The sequence below is a fragment of the Martes martes genome, assembly GCF_963455335.1.
Source record: "Martes martes genome assembly, chromosome: 11".
In the NCBI taxonomy this organism is placed as follows: Eukaryota; Metazoa; Chordata; class Mammalia; order Carnivora; family Mustelidae; genus Martes; species Martes martes.
Genome location: NC_137899.1, coordinates 101181751 through 101200928, shown reverse-complemented (window position 1 = coordinate 101200928; position 19178 = coordinate 101181751). Strand labels below are relative to the sequence as shown.

General features: G+C 40.2%; 1 protein-coding gene across 1 annotated transcript in view; it reads right to left on the bottom strand.

Annotated features, from left to right (window-relative positions):
• The window catches only part of CUL1 (cullin 1), a 105567-nt gene that overhangs the window by 34484 nt on the left and 51905 nt on the right, over positions 1–19178 (bottom strand). The window contains 2 exon segments of the mRNA XM_080818017.1: positions 3290–3457; positions 5605–5779. Coding sequence (XP_080674143.1) covers positions 3290–3457; positions 5605–5779 — 343 coding nt within the window.

Below are 19178 nucleotides of genomic sequence, written 5' to 3'. Positions count from 1 at the left end.
TCACAACTTCAGGCAGTATCAGAGTACGGATGTTTTTTAGCTCACATTTTAATAATTAAGATAAAAAGAAAATCTGGATTTTAGGAGACGATACATATCAGCTTACAGGACAACAGTGGAGTCAACCTCTAACACCATTCCCTGGCCCAAATTTAATTTCTGATCTAACACACTGAATGAAGATAATCCCTTTTATCATAGTTTCCTAATAGTAAAATAAGTAACAGACCAAATTTTGTATCTTAATTATGGTGATTTATGTTGCCTGGATGCATACAACCGAAAATGCACCAAAATGGTTGCATGTTGTCTGGATGCATACTACTGAAAATGCACCAAAATTACATAGAGGCAATTCATTATACACAAATTACTCAGATTTCCCATTTTACTTATATTTGTGTGTGTGTGTGGGGGGGTTCCTTGATGAAGTTTTTAAACTTTCCACAGAGGTAATACCAGAAAATGACTGGCAAAAGTCACCATAAAATGTCCCCCCAAGAGAGAAATGTTGTAATTCGTTCCCGATTTTTAAGCCGTTTGTTAAGAGGGGTACTTCTCAGAGTAAAATTCAAATTTACAAGGTTCAGGACTCAAAGCAAACCACTGAGGAACTCACACATAAATGCTTTCAGTCTCGTTCTTCCCAAATTTAACCACAGATAAAGCTGGGTTTACAGAAGATCTGTATTTCAGAAACGATTATATGTAATTTAATCAATATAATGAACTGAGTGATATTTCTACCACACGAAAAAAGACAGTATGAAAGCAGTATTTAAGAGAAAGCTGTTTTTTAATTTATTATTTAAAAAAATTTTAATTCCAGGACAGTTAACCGAGTTACACTGGTTTCTGGGGTCCAGCAATCCTACCCATCATCCCCTGCCCGTCACGATGAGGACACGGAGTGCATGTCATAATCCCCATCCCCTGTTGTCCCCTTGCCTCCGCCCACCTCCCCCCTGGTAACCATCAGCTTGTCCTCTATAGGGAAATGTCTGGTTTTTGGTTTGACTCTTTTTCTTGGTCTGTTTGTTTCCTAAGTTCTGCATATGAGTGAGATCATATGGTGTTTGTCTTTCTCTAACTGACTGATTTTGCTTAGCGTAATCCTCTTCAGAGCCATCCATGTTGCTGCCGATGGCGAGATTTCATTCTAAGAGGAAACTATTTTTAATAAAGTATGAATACATACTTGTGTAATATTAGCATAAAAATAAGACTTCAGAATTATTTGAAACTATGATATCCAAAAAGATGCTGGAAAGGAAAAGCCTCATTTTTCAAGAGAATTGCAACCCGGGGTAATTGTTTGGAAAATACATTTCTCCCTGTTCAAGTTCTCTGTCGCTCTCCTTTCTCGACTCTTTGGACTTGTTCGATGCAGGAGTGTGGCAGGAGGGAAAATGCGATGCCATGGCTGTGAACTCCTAGTGAAGGCATTCTACACCTTCAAAAATAGCTTTTTCCCAAACGTTTTTCTAAATTAAGACAGCCTTAGCTCTAATTCGACTCTGGATGATTTGTCATTTGGACGGAAGGAAGGAAGAAGAGTCGGCAGGTAAGAAAGCAAGGCCGGCGGTTCACCAGAGAGAGTTCAGAGGAAGAGTGTCAGGGAAAAAATCTTGCTCAATCACTCTAATGTATCAATAATGAGATTAATTTATGTCTTCTGGTGGACGTTAAAGGAAAACAACTTTCTATAATTAAAAAGGAAGAATTATGAGGAAAAAAGTCCAACTATATCTTTTGACCAATCATCCCCACCTTTTGGAACTTCTTGAAGATACAATCAGAGATCGCTGTGCCCCCGGGTTCCACGGCTGATGCTTAAACTTTAAATGAACTCATCAGGTTCACTGGAAGAGCACACAGAGGAAATTCTGCTTCTAGACAGGGATATTAATTGGCCTCTGCTACAATGTATGGCTGCCTATTGTATTACCAATGGTAACTAGAGGATTTAAGGATATGAAAATGCGAATTTTCAAAGTAAATAAAAAAAATAAAAGCAGGCCAATCTTGAGGTATACTTGTACTTCCACTTTCTTTCATTGTTCTTGAATGTAGTACACAAAAAGCTAAGTTATAATGATTTTTAGGAGTCTGTGATGTTATTGCAGGGTACACGCGGTGTTTCGGGTCAAGGTGGGATCCAAGAGGAAATCAACCCAAATCACGTGGATTCCTACACCGACAACTTTTTGGTCTCAAGAAAGCATTTGCAAATGGAAAAGAAAAGGGCCAGGACAAACGGCTCAAATCAAAACACTAAACCTAGAAAGTTTTGTGCAAACTACACAAATAAGTACCTTTACGAAGTAACAGTTTGGCAGAGAAAATGAACTCTATAAATGATAAGAGTCTGTCATGCATCTATGATAGATCATGTTTCCCTCTTATTAAATTGTCAACAGCCAGGCAATAAGGTACGGTATTATACCAACGTTCAAGGACATGGAGAGAACTTTATTATGCAGAACTTGACATCTTCACACCTCTGGTCCGAGGAGACTACAGCGTGTGCATCGGACAGCCCGCTCTGAACAGACGGCCCGTGCGGCGGTCGAGTCCTCCCCTTCTCCGCGTTCCGACACTGGTGCTCCCACCTGACTGCTCGTCAGACGGAGCTCAAGGGCCTGCGACCACACACTGCTGGGCCCCAGTCATCTGAGTTTCTAACAAGTTTTCAGGGGTCCGAGATGTGGCGGGTTCGGCGACCACATTTTAGAAACCTATGGGCCTAGAACAAGCTTCCCTGACTGAAGAAACGTGATAATGAAGATGAGTTAATCGCGCGAACTCTGCCTTTTCAAAATCTATTTTCATGGGGTCTAAAAGAAACCTTCAGTTTTCGGTCACATTGTTCATATTGTTTTGTAAAGTGAGAGGGTAGGAGGACATCTCCCAGGACAGTCCTCTCCTTGAACAGTTTCTTAAACCCCAAGACCCCAAGGGCCGATCCGTGAGGCCTGGGTTTCGGGCCGGGGGCTGCGTTTGCCGGACGTGGGCAGTGCGTGGGAGGCCAGTGCTAAACTGGGACAGTTTGAGGCTGCACCGGATGCTGGTCAAACAACTGCAGAAGACACTTGTCATCAGTCCGGCATCCTTCCCCTTTCCTGCCCCAAAATATTTAAGGGTCATTTATTGATAAATTAAAGTAGAAGAAACTAGCTTACTATTCTGAAAAGGGCTTCACATTTGCCTAGATTCCCCTACTGATAAGATCCAGTATCACTAAGAAAATACACATGTGAAAAGTGTTTAAAAAATACGTATTTCTTACAGAATAGATCTCATAGATTCCTTTTCGTCCCTCGTCACATTCACGGCGAACCCAATGTCTATTGAGGTAGGCACAAATTCCATTCAGCACTTTGCTTGAAAATCGATAATCCTCCCACTGCTGAGTGTAGAACTTGAGGACACTCTCATCCATCAAATCTTCTCCATCCTAAAAACAAGTTCACTCAAGCTCTTAATTTGTCACACGATAAAGACAAAAATTAACTAGAACAAATCTACTGCAGTAAAATACATTGATGTGTTTGGTTTTAGATGAGTTTTTTGTTTTGTATACAAAAACATGCTCATTAATACCAATTCTCACCAGACCACAGCTTGTGAGAATCAGACTAGAGAATTTTTTTTTCTGATGAACCAGTTTAAAGAGTGAATTTTAATAAAAATTTTTTCAAAGTGCAACTTTTCCATTGTGGTATTAAATATGCACATACACTCGAAGAAGCTGGAATACTTATTTATTTAGAACCTTGAACTGTTAGAATGAGAGTAATTTGTTTTTATTAACGAGATAGGAATTCACCTCAAAATCATCCCTATTTTTGATATTTTCTATTAAAAATTAAAATGGCCTATGACCACAGGGCTAATACTATTAGATTTTTTAATGCCTCTTTTACCTTCATTAAATTTTATCTAAAAACAATAAATGTATAGCTTTTGTAGTAATCTGTCACACTTCTGTAAAAATAAAGTAAATATAATGGTGCAATATTTCTTCCTCTTTAGCAAGACCTCAAGGGGAAACTGTACATTTATCAAAATTATTTTTACCAAGATTTCCACAACTTAAACCACAAATTTTTATGTGAAGGACCAACTTGACATTTTTTTTCAGGTATTAACGACATCCACAAGGCAAAGCCTATCCTTGGAAAACTGCAGGTTCCATGCAGTGTCCCCGACAGATCCTGCAGCAGAAAAGCAGCAGCCGAGGAGGGAGGGAGCCCCGCTGGGGACTAAGGCCCCGGGCAAGCCGCCCTCTTCGCTCACCCCGTCTTCAACTGGACTGTAAGAAGCCCAAGTGCCACAAACATGTGGTGTACACGTGATCCCACAAGCCGCACGAAAACTTGACGGCATCTTGATACACCCACGTTTTTGTTCATTTATATTTAAATAAAGGAACTACCATAAAATGTAAAGCTGAGCCCCTCTGGATTATGGTACATGACCTTTTTTTAAAAATGCAAAGATATCACTGATACAGCACGGCCACCAATACTCTCACACAACATGCTACGCTACTACTCCTCGCTTCGATGCTGAAGAATAATTAATTCCAGTGTGCGCTTCACCAAGCGTTGTGAATAAAAATAAGGACACAGTGGGTTTGGCAGGACATCAGAAACGCTGTTTCGGGAACATGAAAATTTTAGTCACAATTTGCGGTCAATCAACTATGGCCTGTTAGAATGATACTAAGTTTCCAATTACCTCGTAAAATGTATTAGGAAAACAATTCTGAAGCATGCTGAAGTGTTTGCCTAATACCTGTGTAAATAAAAAAGTCTTTAAAGGATACACACGGAACACAAATTTCCCAGGGCAGAAGGTAGAGAGGTCTTCACTCTCTCTACGGGACATGGGCAGCACCAGCTGAAGGGGCCACTTGCCCATCCTGGGAGTGGATGGAAGGCACCACACTGCCTTTGTTAGAGAGGATGAAGAAAGCAGAAGATGAAGGGGAAAAAACTCCCACCACTGCCTGAGCAATGGCCTGGAGGGGGAGGAACCCATACTCAAAGGCCAGGGATATTCGTAGAGAAACCCATCCTAGCCAAGAGCACGATTTCACTGTGGTTCTGAAATATACTACATGACCTTGTGTAAAAGGCAAGGTCACACAGGAAAAATGTGATTTCCAAAGGCTGGATAATCTTATGATCATTTATACATTTGTATACAAAATTTATATATTTGTATACAAAACACACTGGGTTCAAAATACATTAGTCATCTGAATTCATAATTATATGCTTGAAATTAGAAGATTCATCAATTTCTAACAACCAAATATAAAATGGTTAGTAATTTAAGGAATGTACTACTATGGTAAAGCTATCAAAAACTTCTCATTAACAAATTAAAAAAACAGAAAAGGGCTTATGAAAGTTTCACCTTCACAACAGGTAAAAGACTAAGCAATAGCGAAACACCTTCATGCACACATCAATGCCAGAAACGAACACGTTAACAGTGTGAGATTCAGCATTCACTCAAGTTAGAATCATCACTTCACTACTACTTTTTCATGTTCTATTATAAAGTGGTCAGCATATATGTTAAACATCTTACCTTAAGAAGATTTGTCAAGTAATTCTTCAAAAATTCTTTAAGTCGTTTGTATAATTCCAAGCCAACAAACTGAGCTCCCCCAGGCGTCTGTCCCTTTTTCGATTTGGAAGGAGGGACGCCAGCCCCTCGGGCTTGGTTTGACTGGTGAACACTCGTGCAGTAGTTATAAACATGACTTGGAGAAAAGTTAAGGAAGTCAACACACATCATTAATGTCAACAATGATTAATACCGTAACAGTTTTAAAGAAAATATATTTATACCAATATTTCCAATCTATCAACACAAATCTGTTAAAACTAGAGTAGAAAAAAGATTCCATTCAACACCATAAAGCTGAAGTCAATTAGCATTTCTGCAGGCCCAGGGAGCAGCCTGCTGAGACCGATGGAACGTTCTGAGGAAGGTTGCCGAAGAAACACAGGACTTTCTAATCACGTAATGTGATTGACCTTATGGGATATTGTCCTGAGAGTGTATCAGAAGGCATGAGAAGAACTGGCAATTGGTACAAAGCTTCCAAATGAGAGAAAAAAAGCAATTATCACCTTCAAGACAAACAAAAAGCTATAACCACAGTCTATTATGATGCTTAGCTGTATTTCTAGAAGCATACATTATAATTATCAAAATAACTAAGACTTTAAAATTATTTATAAATGAATTTAAAGCTATACTTTGCAGACGAAGGGCAAAATGCAGAAGAAATGGCAGTGCAAGAGACTATTTATTACCACCGAAAGTGAGGGGTGTGTAAAACCGGCCAATCACAGAGAGCAGGGCTCCTGCGCGGCTAAGAGGGCTAGAGATGCGGAAATCAGCGAAGACAGTGCTAGAGACAGCAAGCAGCTGTGGGGGGCTGCTGAGCACGGGAGACAGGATGGCTAAGGCAGAGAACCACGCTACTTGTTGTAACCTTTCATACTGTCTCAGTTTGTCTGCATGTAGTACTTCAGGGCTGAAGCTAACTGAATGATTTAGGAAGAAAAATCCGTAAGGCAAAATATTTTGGCCCGTTTGTTTCAAGTCAGTGGCTAAAGATAGAAGAGATTTCAAAGAATATCCCATACTCCAAATACATCACAGATAGATTAAGAATGAAAATATACAAACCGAAACCATAAAACAAAATATACACAGACATTTGATCTCAGATTGGGGAAGGCTTTTTTCTAAGCAAAGTCATCAAAGCTCTGAAATTCTGAAAATATTTCAGAAAAAGAGATCTTCAATGAGTGACTATCTTTAACCAATTAAAATAATTAAAAAGTGTGAAAAAGTTAACCTCCATAGGAACATAGGCAGGGTAAACCAACAGAAAATCCCAAAGCTGAAAAATACATATTAATGGCCAAGGGTCTAAACAAAACAAAACAAAACAACAAAACAAAAAAACCTTCAACCTCAGCAGTAATCAAAGAACTATGCCTTAAAACAATGAATCATTTTATTAAATGTTTCAAATGTACAAGAACGGCAGATCTTAACACAGGGTGAACTCTCATAAAACTCATGATCCAGTCTGGACAAATCTCATATTCCCACGCCTGTCTCATTCTACCTACATCCCACCTCGACTTTTTAGGAAATTAAATAGAGCAGATTTGCAACAGACCTGCCTCATGGTCCTCCCTAATGCCACCCCTCCTCCTCTCCTTCGGGGCAAACAGCCCCATCATGTGGTGCCTGGCATTCCTGTGAAGGTCTTCAGAGCTTGCTGTGAAACTATGCAAGAAACCGCTTTTCCATCTGTACTCAAACATCAGATACAGTAAGACCCACAAGAAATTATCCATCTTCCTGTCGACAGAGCCTACCAGTGATCACTTGGGTTCCAACTTGGGGTATTTACAAACAAAGCTGCAGAGAACAGTACTAGCAAGTTCCCTCACATACACGTTCGAGTTTCTCACAGTACAGAATCGGCAGGTGACAAGAGAGGGCCACCATGCACTCGACGACACCTTGTCGGATGTGCTCTACAAGCCACCCGGCAGCCACCGGCAGTGCACACATTTCATTGCCTACCTCCAAATCGTGGCCTGTCCCGGTTTTCATCAGCATTTGTCTGATTACAGGGAGACTAAGCAGCTTAGGAATTTATCATTTTCATTTTCTCTCCTGTATATTCTCTGTCCTATCCTTCATAATCTTTTCAAAAACAGAGTCCGCTCAGACATTGATAATGACTGTGCAACACGATACAATCCCTTTGGAAAAATGTGGCAGTTTCTTCTACAAACAGTGGTAGACGCGTGGAGCAGAATACTGCTCAGCGATGTAAAAAAATGCATCATGAATCAGTCTTAAAAACATGTCAAAGGGAAAAAGCCAGATATGCACGGTTCCATTGACAGGAGGTTCTCAAACAGGCAAAACTCATCTATTGATAGAAATGAGGAGTGATTTCTTCTTCCTTGGAGGGTGAAGACTGACCACCTCTGTACCTTGAGTAGGATACTGTTTACCTGGGTGTATATATGTCAAAAAAAATTGAAAAAAAAATTCAAACTATCCCCTTAAGATCGATGCACTTCACAGTATGTGAATTTTGCCTGAAAAACTTTAAAAATGTAAGCACGTAATAAGTGTTACAGACTGTACTGTACACGGAAGTGTATAGTGAAAATCCTTGCTTTATCAATTACATAGTCGTTACTATCTTCTCGTAGTTTGTAGCCTTTTTTTAATGGAAAGCACCATATAAAGAGAAATTCTTATTTGCCATCATCAAATTTTCTCTTACGGCTTACACTTTCTTACGTAGGAAATCCTCTTCTCTGCTAAGGCGCTAAGACTGGTACGTTTTCTTCTACAGCTGATTTTGCACTGAGATTTCTAGTCTACCTAAAGTAAAACTGTGCATGAGGAAGAAATATAATTGTATGTTTCTCTGCAGGGATATGCAACGGTTCACAAACCATGTATGACATCATCTATCCTTTCCCCACTCTGAGTACTGCTGCTTCTAGAAAACTGTCCACCTCAGTGAAGTTTTCAACTATCCTGCCCACTTGCTCAGTCTCTTTTACAAAACCTGTTCTGTGATGTATTTATTTTAAATGTTTTTATGATTAATCATGCAGAAAACCAGTTTGGGGGTTATTTTTATTACTCTATTTTATTTTGTTCCTTTCTAATGTACTTCTTTATATTATTCTCTAAAAATCCTTGTTCTGGTCTGTTAGCTTTGTAGTCTTTGTCCTTTTTAATAGAAGCATTTAAAACTTCAGATTTTTTTTCTCCTTCACATCACCTGGTCCCATATATATGGGTTATCCTTACTGTTCAGTTGTATTTTCTCTCTTCCATTATTAGTTCTCTTTAGAGTTATTTAGGATTTTTTAGATTTCCAAAGTGACCTCTTTTTTTTTAACTTCTAAACAAACCCCTTAATTTCATTTTAGAATTAATCAGATAATGTTATTTCTTTGATAGTTTTTAAAAATGTGGTAAGACCTATAGCCGACTGTGATTTTCTTTACATGTGCCTGAAAGGAATTCCCATTCTCTAGCTGTTGGGTACAGGGAACCATTAGAGCAAGTTGGTCAACTCTGTTTTTCAAATCTTAGTGATTTGTCTGTTTATTAATTACTGAGAATTTTTTAACGGATATCTCCCTAATTACAGATTTGCCAGTTTCTCTTATATGTCTCTAAAATACATCACATATTTTGAGGCTGTTAACAAATATATAAACTTTGAATAATATTACTGATAACTCATTCTTTTTATCACTAGGAGGTAACTGTGTTTACTCTTCACAATAGTGCCTTAGAAAATCCACCGGACCAGATGTTACTACGCTTACTCCTATCTCTGGTTAGAATTTACCTCAAATATATTTGTTCCACTTCCTTATTTGCAACTTTTACATCTCTGTGCCTTGGCATGTCTATTGCAAACCACAGCAAAATGCAGTCTTGGGAAAAAAATGGTGGAATATAACAATCTCTGATGGGTAAGTCTGGTTTTATCATAACATCAAAATATAAATATACTTTCACATACTGTTTTATGCATTGCTATCTGGATTTTTACTGTCCTGTTTTTTTTGTTTGTATTTTTTGTTTTCTTCTTTTCTTTCTATTGGATTGATGGATCCCTTAATCTGCTCTAGTTTTTACATCACTCTGGAGTTAATGCACTTTATTTGGTTATCTTGAAATCTGACATGCATTCTTTGCCTTTCACCAGTTCTGGAAAATTCTTGGGTTGCCATCTCTTGAAATACTTCTGTTCCCATATTTTCTAATATATGTATGTCAAACATTTTCATGTCAACTTCGTATCTCAATTCATGTCTTCGGTTCTGTTCCATCACGTTATCTTTGCTCAAACGTTCTACTTTTTCTTGATTTTCCATCTAGTTAAGCGATTCTGAAAGAATCTGTGTCAGATTTGCTGTCTACTTTTTAAACATTTTACTTTACAACTCTAGAAGTTTCTGGGTCCCACCCTCCCACCCCCTGGCTTCTAGTTTCTTTTTAAAGTCTGTTTTCTTTCTCCTGTTTTATTCCTTTGTATTTTTGATTCTTTTATGTAACCACTTTTCACATTCTTAGGGGCACCCTCTGAAGATGCTTTTGATGTTCCTGGGGCTCTCATTCTGCTGTTCCTGCTGTGTGACTTGTTCTCGTGGAGTCTCTCCTCTGCTCTGTAACCTTCACTTCCGAGCCTGGGGAAATCCCTCCAAAAGCTGGTAATACAAACTCAAACCCAAGGTAACAAATTCTCCAGATGTTCCCCCTCCCCCCACATCCACAACTTGGCTCGAACTACTTTCTAGCTGCCTCCGGGGCAGAGTGAGTCCATTACTTTTCCACTTCACCTTGTCACTGAAGATCTCCATGGGAACAGCGGCTTCACCCTTCCTTGCCCAGGTACAAGGCTTTGTCTCCTTTTCTGTGTGGCCTCTGTCTTCTACCACCCCACCCCTGGCTGGAGCCCAAATCCTCATACAGACACACAGACGCTCCTAATTTTGACCTAGCACCCATTGCTAGGTGTTTGGGTCCAAGGAATTTTTTTTTACCTTCTTTCTTTCTTTCTTTTTTTTTTTTTAGATTCTGTCCATTCACCTGCGAGAGAGAGAGACAGTGAGAGTGCCCACACACGCAGGGGGAGCAGCAAGCAGAAGGAGAGGGTGAAGCAAACTCCCTGGTGAGCAGAGAGCCTGCTCTGTAGGGCTGGATCCCAAGACCCTGCGATCATGACCGGAGCCAAAAGCAGATGGTTAACCGACTGAGCCACCCAGGCACTCCTCCAAGAAATTTATTTCCCCCCCTAAGAAATTCCTTAGGTTACCTTGTTCAGACTGACTTCTATTTCATGGCAATATATGCATCTCCAGCTATTAAATTAACAAAGGCCTTTAAAAAAAAATAAGCCCAGTGACAGCTAAAGTGCAGGAAAATGGGAGCTTCAGAACGTACACAATTACGATTTTTCTGGAATAAAATTTGGAAATATTCAAAAGCCTTAAAGCGCATTACTCTGATACAACAATTATATTCATAAGCATTTATCATGGGGAAATTATCACAGAAGCATAAAAATACTTAGCTAGTGAACTACACAGCATTGCTCACAATGGCAAAAACCTTATGTATCATTACTTTAAGGACCACTAAGAAAATGCTGTCAATTAAAATATGACATTCTTAGATGGAATTTTTACATTTAAAGATTAGCTGTTTAGACTTAAACAGATTTATCCTAACACTCTTTGTAAGGAAAGTTAAATGAATTGTTTGAGACACTCCCGAAAGCTTTCACAGTCTCATTCCGCTGAGTCTGTGACCCTCCTAAGCAGGTCTGTGTTTCCCACGTACCACCATCCTCTGGCTCACCGAGGATGTGCGCACGGCCTGCGAGCTGTCCACAGAGGAACCAAGGACTTCCTTCTCACCTGCTCCCACCCACTTTGTAAGTTTTGGCCCTAAGCTTGCTTCGTATTGAAAGTTTCTTTCGGGGGCGCCTGGGTGGCTCAGTCGGTTGAGTGCCTATGGCTCAGGTCGCGATCCCGGGGTCCTGGAATCCAGCCCCATGTTGGGCTCCGGGCTCAGTGGGAAGTCTGCTTTTCCCTCTCCCTCCTTGGGCATTCTCCCCTCGCCCTCCAATAAATATATAAAATTTAAAAAAATTCTTAAAAGGTTTTTTCAGGATTGATTCTTCACAATGGTCCGCTGACAGAACAAGGTGCAGCCAAGTCCGCAGGCGCCTGCAATGACCTCTGTATCATGACGGCCACCGACTAACTCCGGTACCATGCCGCCCACACGAGGACGCACTTAAAAAACAAAAACAAAAACCCAAATCTAGAATCAATGAACTGTGGTACATTCACAGACCGATATTAAAATATGTTAAAAAGATGCCAATAAATGAAAGAGCAGCTTAGAATAACAGCATCTCAGTCTGGTCCCTTCAGACACGGAGATAAAAGGTGGTGCATCCATTTGGACCTTATTTTTTTTTTTTAAGATTTTATTCATTTATTTGACAGAGATCACAAGTAGAGAGAGAGGCAGGCAGAGAGAGAGAGGAAGGGAAGCAGGCTCCCCGCTGAGCAGAGAGCCAGATGCGGGGCTCGATCCCAGGACCCTGGGATCATGACCTGAGCCGAAGGCAGAGGCTTTAACCCACTGAGCCACCCAGGCACCCCTGGACCTTATTTTTTTTTAAGTTTTTATTTAAATAATCTCTGCACCGAATGTGGGGCCCAAACTCATGACCCTGAAAGTTAAATAAAAACTTTTAGGCACAGATTTCTTTCTCCTTCACCAAGTACCCTTGCCAGAGGAAAGGCCAGTGTGCTGAAAACTCTCTCCCCCCACCACTCTGTCCTCCCAGCCTCACCTCCACAAAGAGGACCTGGACCCAAGGCAAGGAACCTGGGCCTCACGGAACAAACCAAAAGGCACAACTGCAGTGGAAAGGAAACCTCTTTTAAAGTTTCTACCCAGTTTAACTCCACATTCGTTCCCAAATTAGGATGATCCTCCCCACTGCCCAGTCAGCGTGGACAGCAGTCAGGAGAGGCTAGATGGTAGTGGTTAGGGTTCCTGCCCATTCAAACTCGAGTTTTCTTCTAACAACGTATATCTAAGTTAGACAAGAAACGCAGAAAATCATAATAAAAAGCAAGAGTGCTATGTCTCACCCTCCCCCACCCACAGTGGCAACCACTCCTGACTGTTTTTTCGATTTAGAGGATGACCTGTCCAGGCAGAATCGGATGCCTGTTATCTTCTCTGACTGATCAGCCTTTGCGTAAGTTACTGAAATCCTGCTGACAGAAAACACAGCGCAACGCAGCCCCCCACTCTGATCCGCCTTCATCCCAGTACTCACATCACCGTGGACCCTGTATTAGTCTACGTGGAAACTTTAAGTTATAATTTAACCTTGGTTCTGAGGCTAGTACCGGTGTAATATCTAACAGCATTTTGGGCGAAGAGCAACTACGAACTGGAAGAAATATAAAACCAACCGTCTGAAGACACCAGTGAACAACTAAAAGAAGTTTATATGGACAGGCATCCTAGTCATGGAAGAAGGGAATGGCACAATCCAATTTTGTTGGTATAAAAAAACAAAACAAGAAAATGAGACCCACTCTCAAGAGATCACTGAAAGACCAACCTGGAGATAACCCGAATGTTGGGGTCAGAAGACAACACAGAGACCCCACAACAGCTATAATCCAGAAGATAAGGGGAAACACGTATAGAATTAAGTGAACACCAACTGCAGTAAAATATAGGAAATACGAAAAAATTCTAGAACTGAGTGTTTACATATATACATATATATATATTTTTTTTGAAGATTTTATTTATTTGACAGAGTGAGACACAGTGAGAGAGGAAACACAAGCAGGGGGAGTGAGAGAAGGAGAAGCAGGCTTCCTGCCGAGCAGGGAACCTGATGCGGGGCTCGATCTCAGGACCCTGGGATCATGACCGAAGCCAAAGGCAGCCGCTTAACGACTGAGTCACCCAGGCGCCCCTGAATGTTATATTATCTAGAATAAATTATTTACTGGATGGGCTTGAGAGCAGAATGGCATTAAGACATTATCTTGAGAGCAGAATGGTGATAAGACATTATCTTTTGTTGACACAGAGACACCAACAAAAATGATCAATTCTGAAGTAGAGAGAAAGAAAATGAAAATTAACTGCTGAAAACCCAAGGGGAGGAAAAAATCTTGAAGGCCGACAGGAAAAAGTTACTTGTAACATACCAAAAAAGAATTCAAATTACCACTGAGTTTTCATCAAAAATGAGAAAGGCCGGAAGACAGAGTAGTCACATCTCCTTTAAATGTTGAAAGAAAGAAAAAAGAAACACCTATCAATCCAAAATTTTTTTTCCAGTAAAAACATTCTCCAAAAATGAAGGCGATATATAGGTATTTTCCTATAAAGTAAAACTAAGAGACTTCACATAGTACACACTTGCATTTCAAGGGGAAGGGAATACTACATGAAACCTTAGAAACAGTAAATATCTGGTAAGTATAAAAGACTATTTTTCTTAAGTCTTTAAAATACAAAGGACGGGGCACCTGGGTGGCTCAGTTGCTAAGTGTCTGCCTTCGGCTCAGGTCATGATCCCAGAGTCTGGGGATCGAGCCCCGTTTTGGGCTCCCTGCTTAGTTGGGAGCCTGCTTCTCCCTCTCCCACTCCCCTTCCTTGTGTTCCCTCTCCGGCTGTGTCTCTGTCAAATAAATAAATCTTTGAAAAAATAAAATACAAAGGATAGTTTAAAACAAAAACTTACAATACTGTCTTGTGGGTTTTAAAGCAAATTTAGATGTGACAAAAAAGATGTAACTCTACAGTTACAAGGTTTCTATATTCTCTGACCTCCTACAATATTAACTCTAAATATAGTGCCCCACTGAACAATAATGAGAGGGTTAAGGGTGCTGACCTTCCAGTCAAAAATCCATATACAACTTCTGATTCCCCCCAAATGTAACTACAGTCTAGTGTCGACCAGAAGCATTACTGAAAACATAAACAGTCAATTAGCACACATTTTGCATGCTACATGTTTTATATGCTGTATTCTTACAATAAGCAAGCTAGAGAAAAGGATATCCAAAAAAGAAAAACTACACTGAAATACTGTATTTATTGGAAAAAAAAATCTGAGTGTAAGTTGACCCACAGAGTACAAACCCATGTTATTCAACAGCCAACTGTGGTTAAAACAAAACAAAAAAAAGTATGTTGTAATCCCTAAAGCAGTAACACGTACACACAACCTCAGACGAATAGCGAAAAAGCCAACAGACACATTAACAACTTAGACACTTAGCAACTGAGCCGTCCAGGTGCCCCTGTCCTTTGTATTTTTAAAAGAATTAAGAAAAATAGTCTTTTATACTTACCAGATGCTTACTGTTTCTAGGGCTTCATGTAGTATTAATTCTCTCCCCCTTGAAATGCAAGTGTGTACTATGTGAAGTCTCTTATGCAATTTGAGGCAATTTCAAATAACCCAAAAGAAGGGAGGAAAGTAGGGACAAAGAAATTTTTTAAAGAGCAGGAAAAAACCCCAAAAACGGTAGACCTAAAAATCAACCTGTTAATACTTACAATAAATAGACTAAAACCTACAATCCAAAGACAGGGAGAACTGGAAGGGACAAACAGTAGGACCACTCTATATGCGGTTACAAGAATTACACTGTAAGGGCGCCTGGGTGGCTCAGTGGCTTAAGCCTCTGCCTTCGGCTCAGGTCATGATCTCAGGGTCCTGGGATCGAGTCCCGCATCGGGCTCTCTGCTCGGCGGGGAGCCTGCTTCCTCCTCTCGCTCTCTCTCTGCGTGCCTCTCTGCCTACTTGTGATCTCTCTCTGTCAAATAAATAAATAAAATCTTAAAAAAAAAAAATTACACTGTAAGACACAGAGAGGCTGACGTAAACAGGTGGGAAAATGGGCATGAGAAGGCTGAAGACAAAACAGACTTCAAGGAAATACCAGCAGAGATAAGACAGACATTTCATAATAATAAAAAGCTCAATTTATTAGAAAGGCAATCATAAATGTGTATTCTCCTCAGAGAGCTTCAAAATACATAAAACAGAATCTGGCGTAATACTTGTGCCACCGCAGACTTCAAGCTGTTAACATGACCGGATTGAGAAGGGCACAGTTCTCTCCCGCAGGCTGACACGATCCTGCTCTGGCACACCGGAGTCTACACCCAATGAATCCATATCCTTTTCAACAGTCCAAGATAATGTTCATCAAATAAGGCTATTTTCTGGGCCCTTAAAATGGCCCTTGATACACTGTAAAGGACTGATATCAGACAGTTTGTTCTCTGACCAAATGGAATTAAACTTGACATCAGTTAACAATGAGCTGCCCTGGAAAACCACAACTATTTCCCACTAAACAACATTTCTATATAAGATTCAAAAAAGAAATAACAAGGAAAATTATAAAATGTTTAGAACTAAATAATGAAAAGAAAACAACAGAATTTGTGGTACAAAGGTAAAAACTCTATTGAGAAATCTGTACCTTCAAAGGCTTACACTAGAAAAGGGAGGAGGACATTATGGCAACACTCCCTGCATTGAGACACAGCCCAGGCAATCCCCATCAGCATCCCAGTTGGTTTCTTTGTAGGAAGTGACAAGCTGATTCTAAAATTCATATGGAATTGCAAGGAAACCCAAAACAATCTTGAAAAAACCTAGTTGGAGTACTCATACTTCAAGATTTCAAAACTTTCTGTAAACCACAGCCATCAAGACAGAGAGGTACTGGCAAAGGATAGACATTTTGATCAGTGGAACAGAACAGAGAATCCAGAAATACATCCATGCGTGTGTGGACAATGACTTTTAACAAAGGTGCCAAGACCTGTCATTGGGGGAAAACGGGCTTTCAACGACTGGTGCTGGGACAGCTAAGACAGGCACATGCAAATGAATGAATTTTTGACCCTGTACCTCACACCATAGAAACTCAAAATGGATGAAAGGCCTAAACGTGTACACTAAAACTACAAACCATGTAGAAGAAAACATAAGACTAAATTATGACCTTGGATTTAACAAGGGATTCTTAGACATAACAACAAAAGGATAAGCAACCAAGGGGGGGGTGGTGAATCAATGAATTGGACTTCATCAATATTTAAAACTTTTGCATCAAAGAACAATCAAGAAAATGAAAAGTCAATCCACAGAAAGGGAGAAGATATTTGTAAGTCATATATCTGATAAAGTATTTGTGTTTAGTAAAAAAAAAACCCTTACAATTCAATAAAAAGACAAACCAATTAAAAAAAGGGCAAAGGATCTTAACTGACATTGTTATAAGCAAGGTATAAAAACCACCAATAGACATACCATTAGTCATCAGGGAAACAAATCAAAACCACAGTGAGTAACACTTCATACCCATCAGGATGGCTAGACTCAAACCCATAATACCAAGTGCTGGTCAGGATGTGGGTAAACCGGAACTCTCACACACAGCTGGTGGGAAAGCAAAATGGTACCTCCACTTTGGAAAACAGTTATGCAAGATGGTTACACCTGGAGCTACCGTGTGACCCAGAAATCCCATTTCTGGGCATCTACCCAAGAGTATGAACACATACGTGCATACAAACACTTGTTCACAGGTATTTCGAGCAGCACTATTCACAACAGCAAAGAGGCAGAAACAACCGAGATGTCCATCAACTGACGGATGAGCAAAATGGGTTTGCACTTGGTGTAGTACCGTATGGCCACAAACATGAATGAAATATTGATACATGCCACGACACAGGTGAAGCTGGAAAACGTTATGGTAAACGGAAGACAGCAGTCACAGAAGAGCACGGGCATTAGTCTGCTGAGGCGGTCATAACCGAATACCACAGACCGAGGGGGCTTAAACAACAGAAATTTAATTTCTTACAGTTCTGGAGGCTGGAAGTCCAAGATCAAGGAGCCATCAGGATTGGTTCCTGGTGAGATCGCTCTTCCTGGCTCGTAGATGGCCACCCTTGCCCTGTCTCCTCTCATGGCCTTTTCTGTTTCTGCTTGGAGACAGCACTCTCTGGGGTCTCTTCCTCCTGAGGACACCAACTTTAAGGGCTCTGGGCCCACCTTAGGATCTCATTTAACCGTATTACTCCCCCCAAAGGCCCAAACTTCAAATACCATAAAACTGAGGTTAGAGCTTCAACACGTGAATTTGGAAGATACACAATTCTGCCCATAAAACCACGTATTATATAATTGCATTTACCCAAAATGTTCAGAACAGACCAATCTATTACCACAGATTTAGAGACAGAAAACTAGGGGTGGAGAGAGTAAGGGGATGGTAGCTAAAGGGTATAGGGTCTTTGAGGTAATGAAAATGGTTCTAAAACTTTCTGTAGTGACAGTTAAGCACACTCGAATATATTAAAAACCCCTGAAAAACCACTTAAATGGATGAATTGTAAGGCATGTGAATTATTATCTCAATAAAATCATTAAAAAATTCAATCCAGGGACGCCTGGGTGGCTCAGTTGGTTAAGCAGCTGCCTTCGGCTCAGGTCATGATCCCAGCGCCCTGGGATCGAGTCCCACATCGGGCTCCTTGCTCAGCAGGGGTCCTGCTTCTCCCTTTGCCTGCCACTCTGTCTGCTTGTGCTCACTCTCGCTCCTCTCTCTCTCTCTCTGACAAATAAATAAATAAATAAATCTAAAAAAAAAAAAAAAAAAATTCAATCCAATCCTAATCTTTTTTTTTCTTTTTTAAAGATTTTTTATTTATTTGACAGACAGACAGCACAAGCAGGCAGAGAGGCAGACAGAGAGAGAGAGGGGGAAGCAGGCTCCCCGCTGAGCAGAGAGCCCAATGCGGGGCTCGATCCCAGGACCCCGAGATCACGACCCTAGCCGAAGGCAGCGGCTTAACCCACTGAGCCACCCAGGCGCCCCAATCCAATCCTAATCTTAACCCGGGCAGTTTCCAGAAGAAGCCGACAAACTAAATATAAAATTTACACAGAAATGCAAAGAACCTACAATAATTGGTGCAGGCAGAGACAAAGTTGAAAGACTTATACTACACGACTTCTAAGAATTTTCATGATACGACAGTAATCAAGAAACAAAAAACGAAGATAGCAATATGCCACATGAACACAGATGCAAAAATATTTCACAAAACACAAACCAAGTAGTAAGATAGCATTCCTTTAAGATGGATATATAGATCAACGAAACACAATTCTAGAAATAGAACCACACTTACACTAACACTTTAACAAAGGCCCCAAAGCAATCTACTAGGGACAAGTCTTTTCAACAAATGAGGCTGAAATAAAAATGGATGTCCACAGGGTGGAAAAATTAACCTCAAGCCTATCTCACATGATATACAAAAGTTAACTCAGGATGGATTACAGACCTAAATGTAAAAGCCCAAACCATGAGGCTTTATGAAGAAAACACATTATCTTTGTAACGTAGGGGAAAGCTTCTTATAGGTTGCAGAAAGCGTTAAGTGTCCAAAAAAAAAAAAATTAAATTAGGTTTCCTCAAAATAAA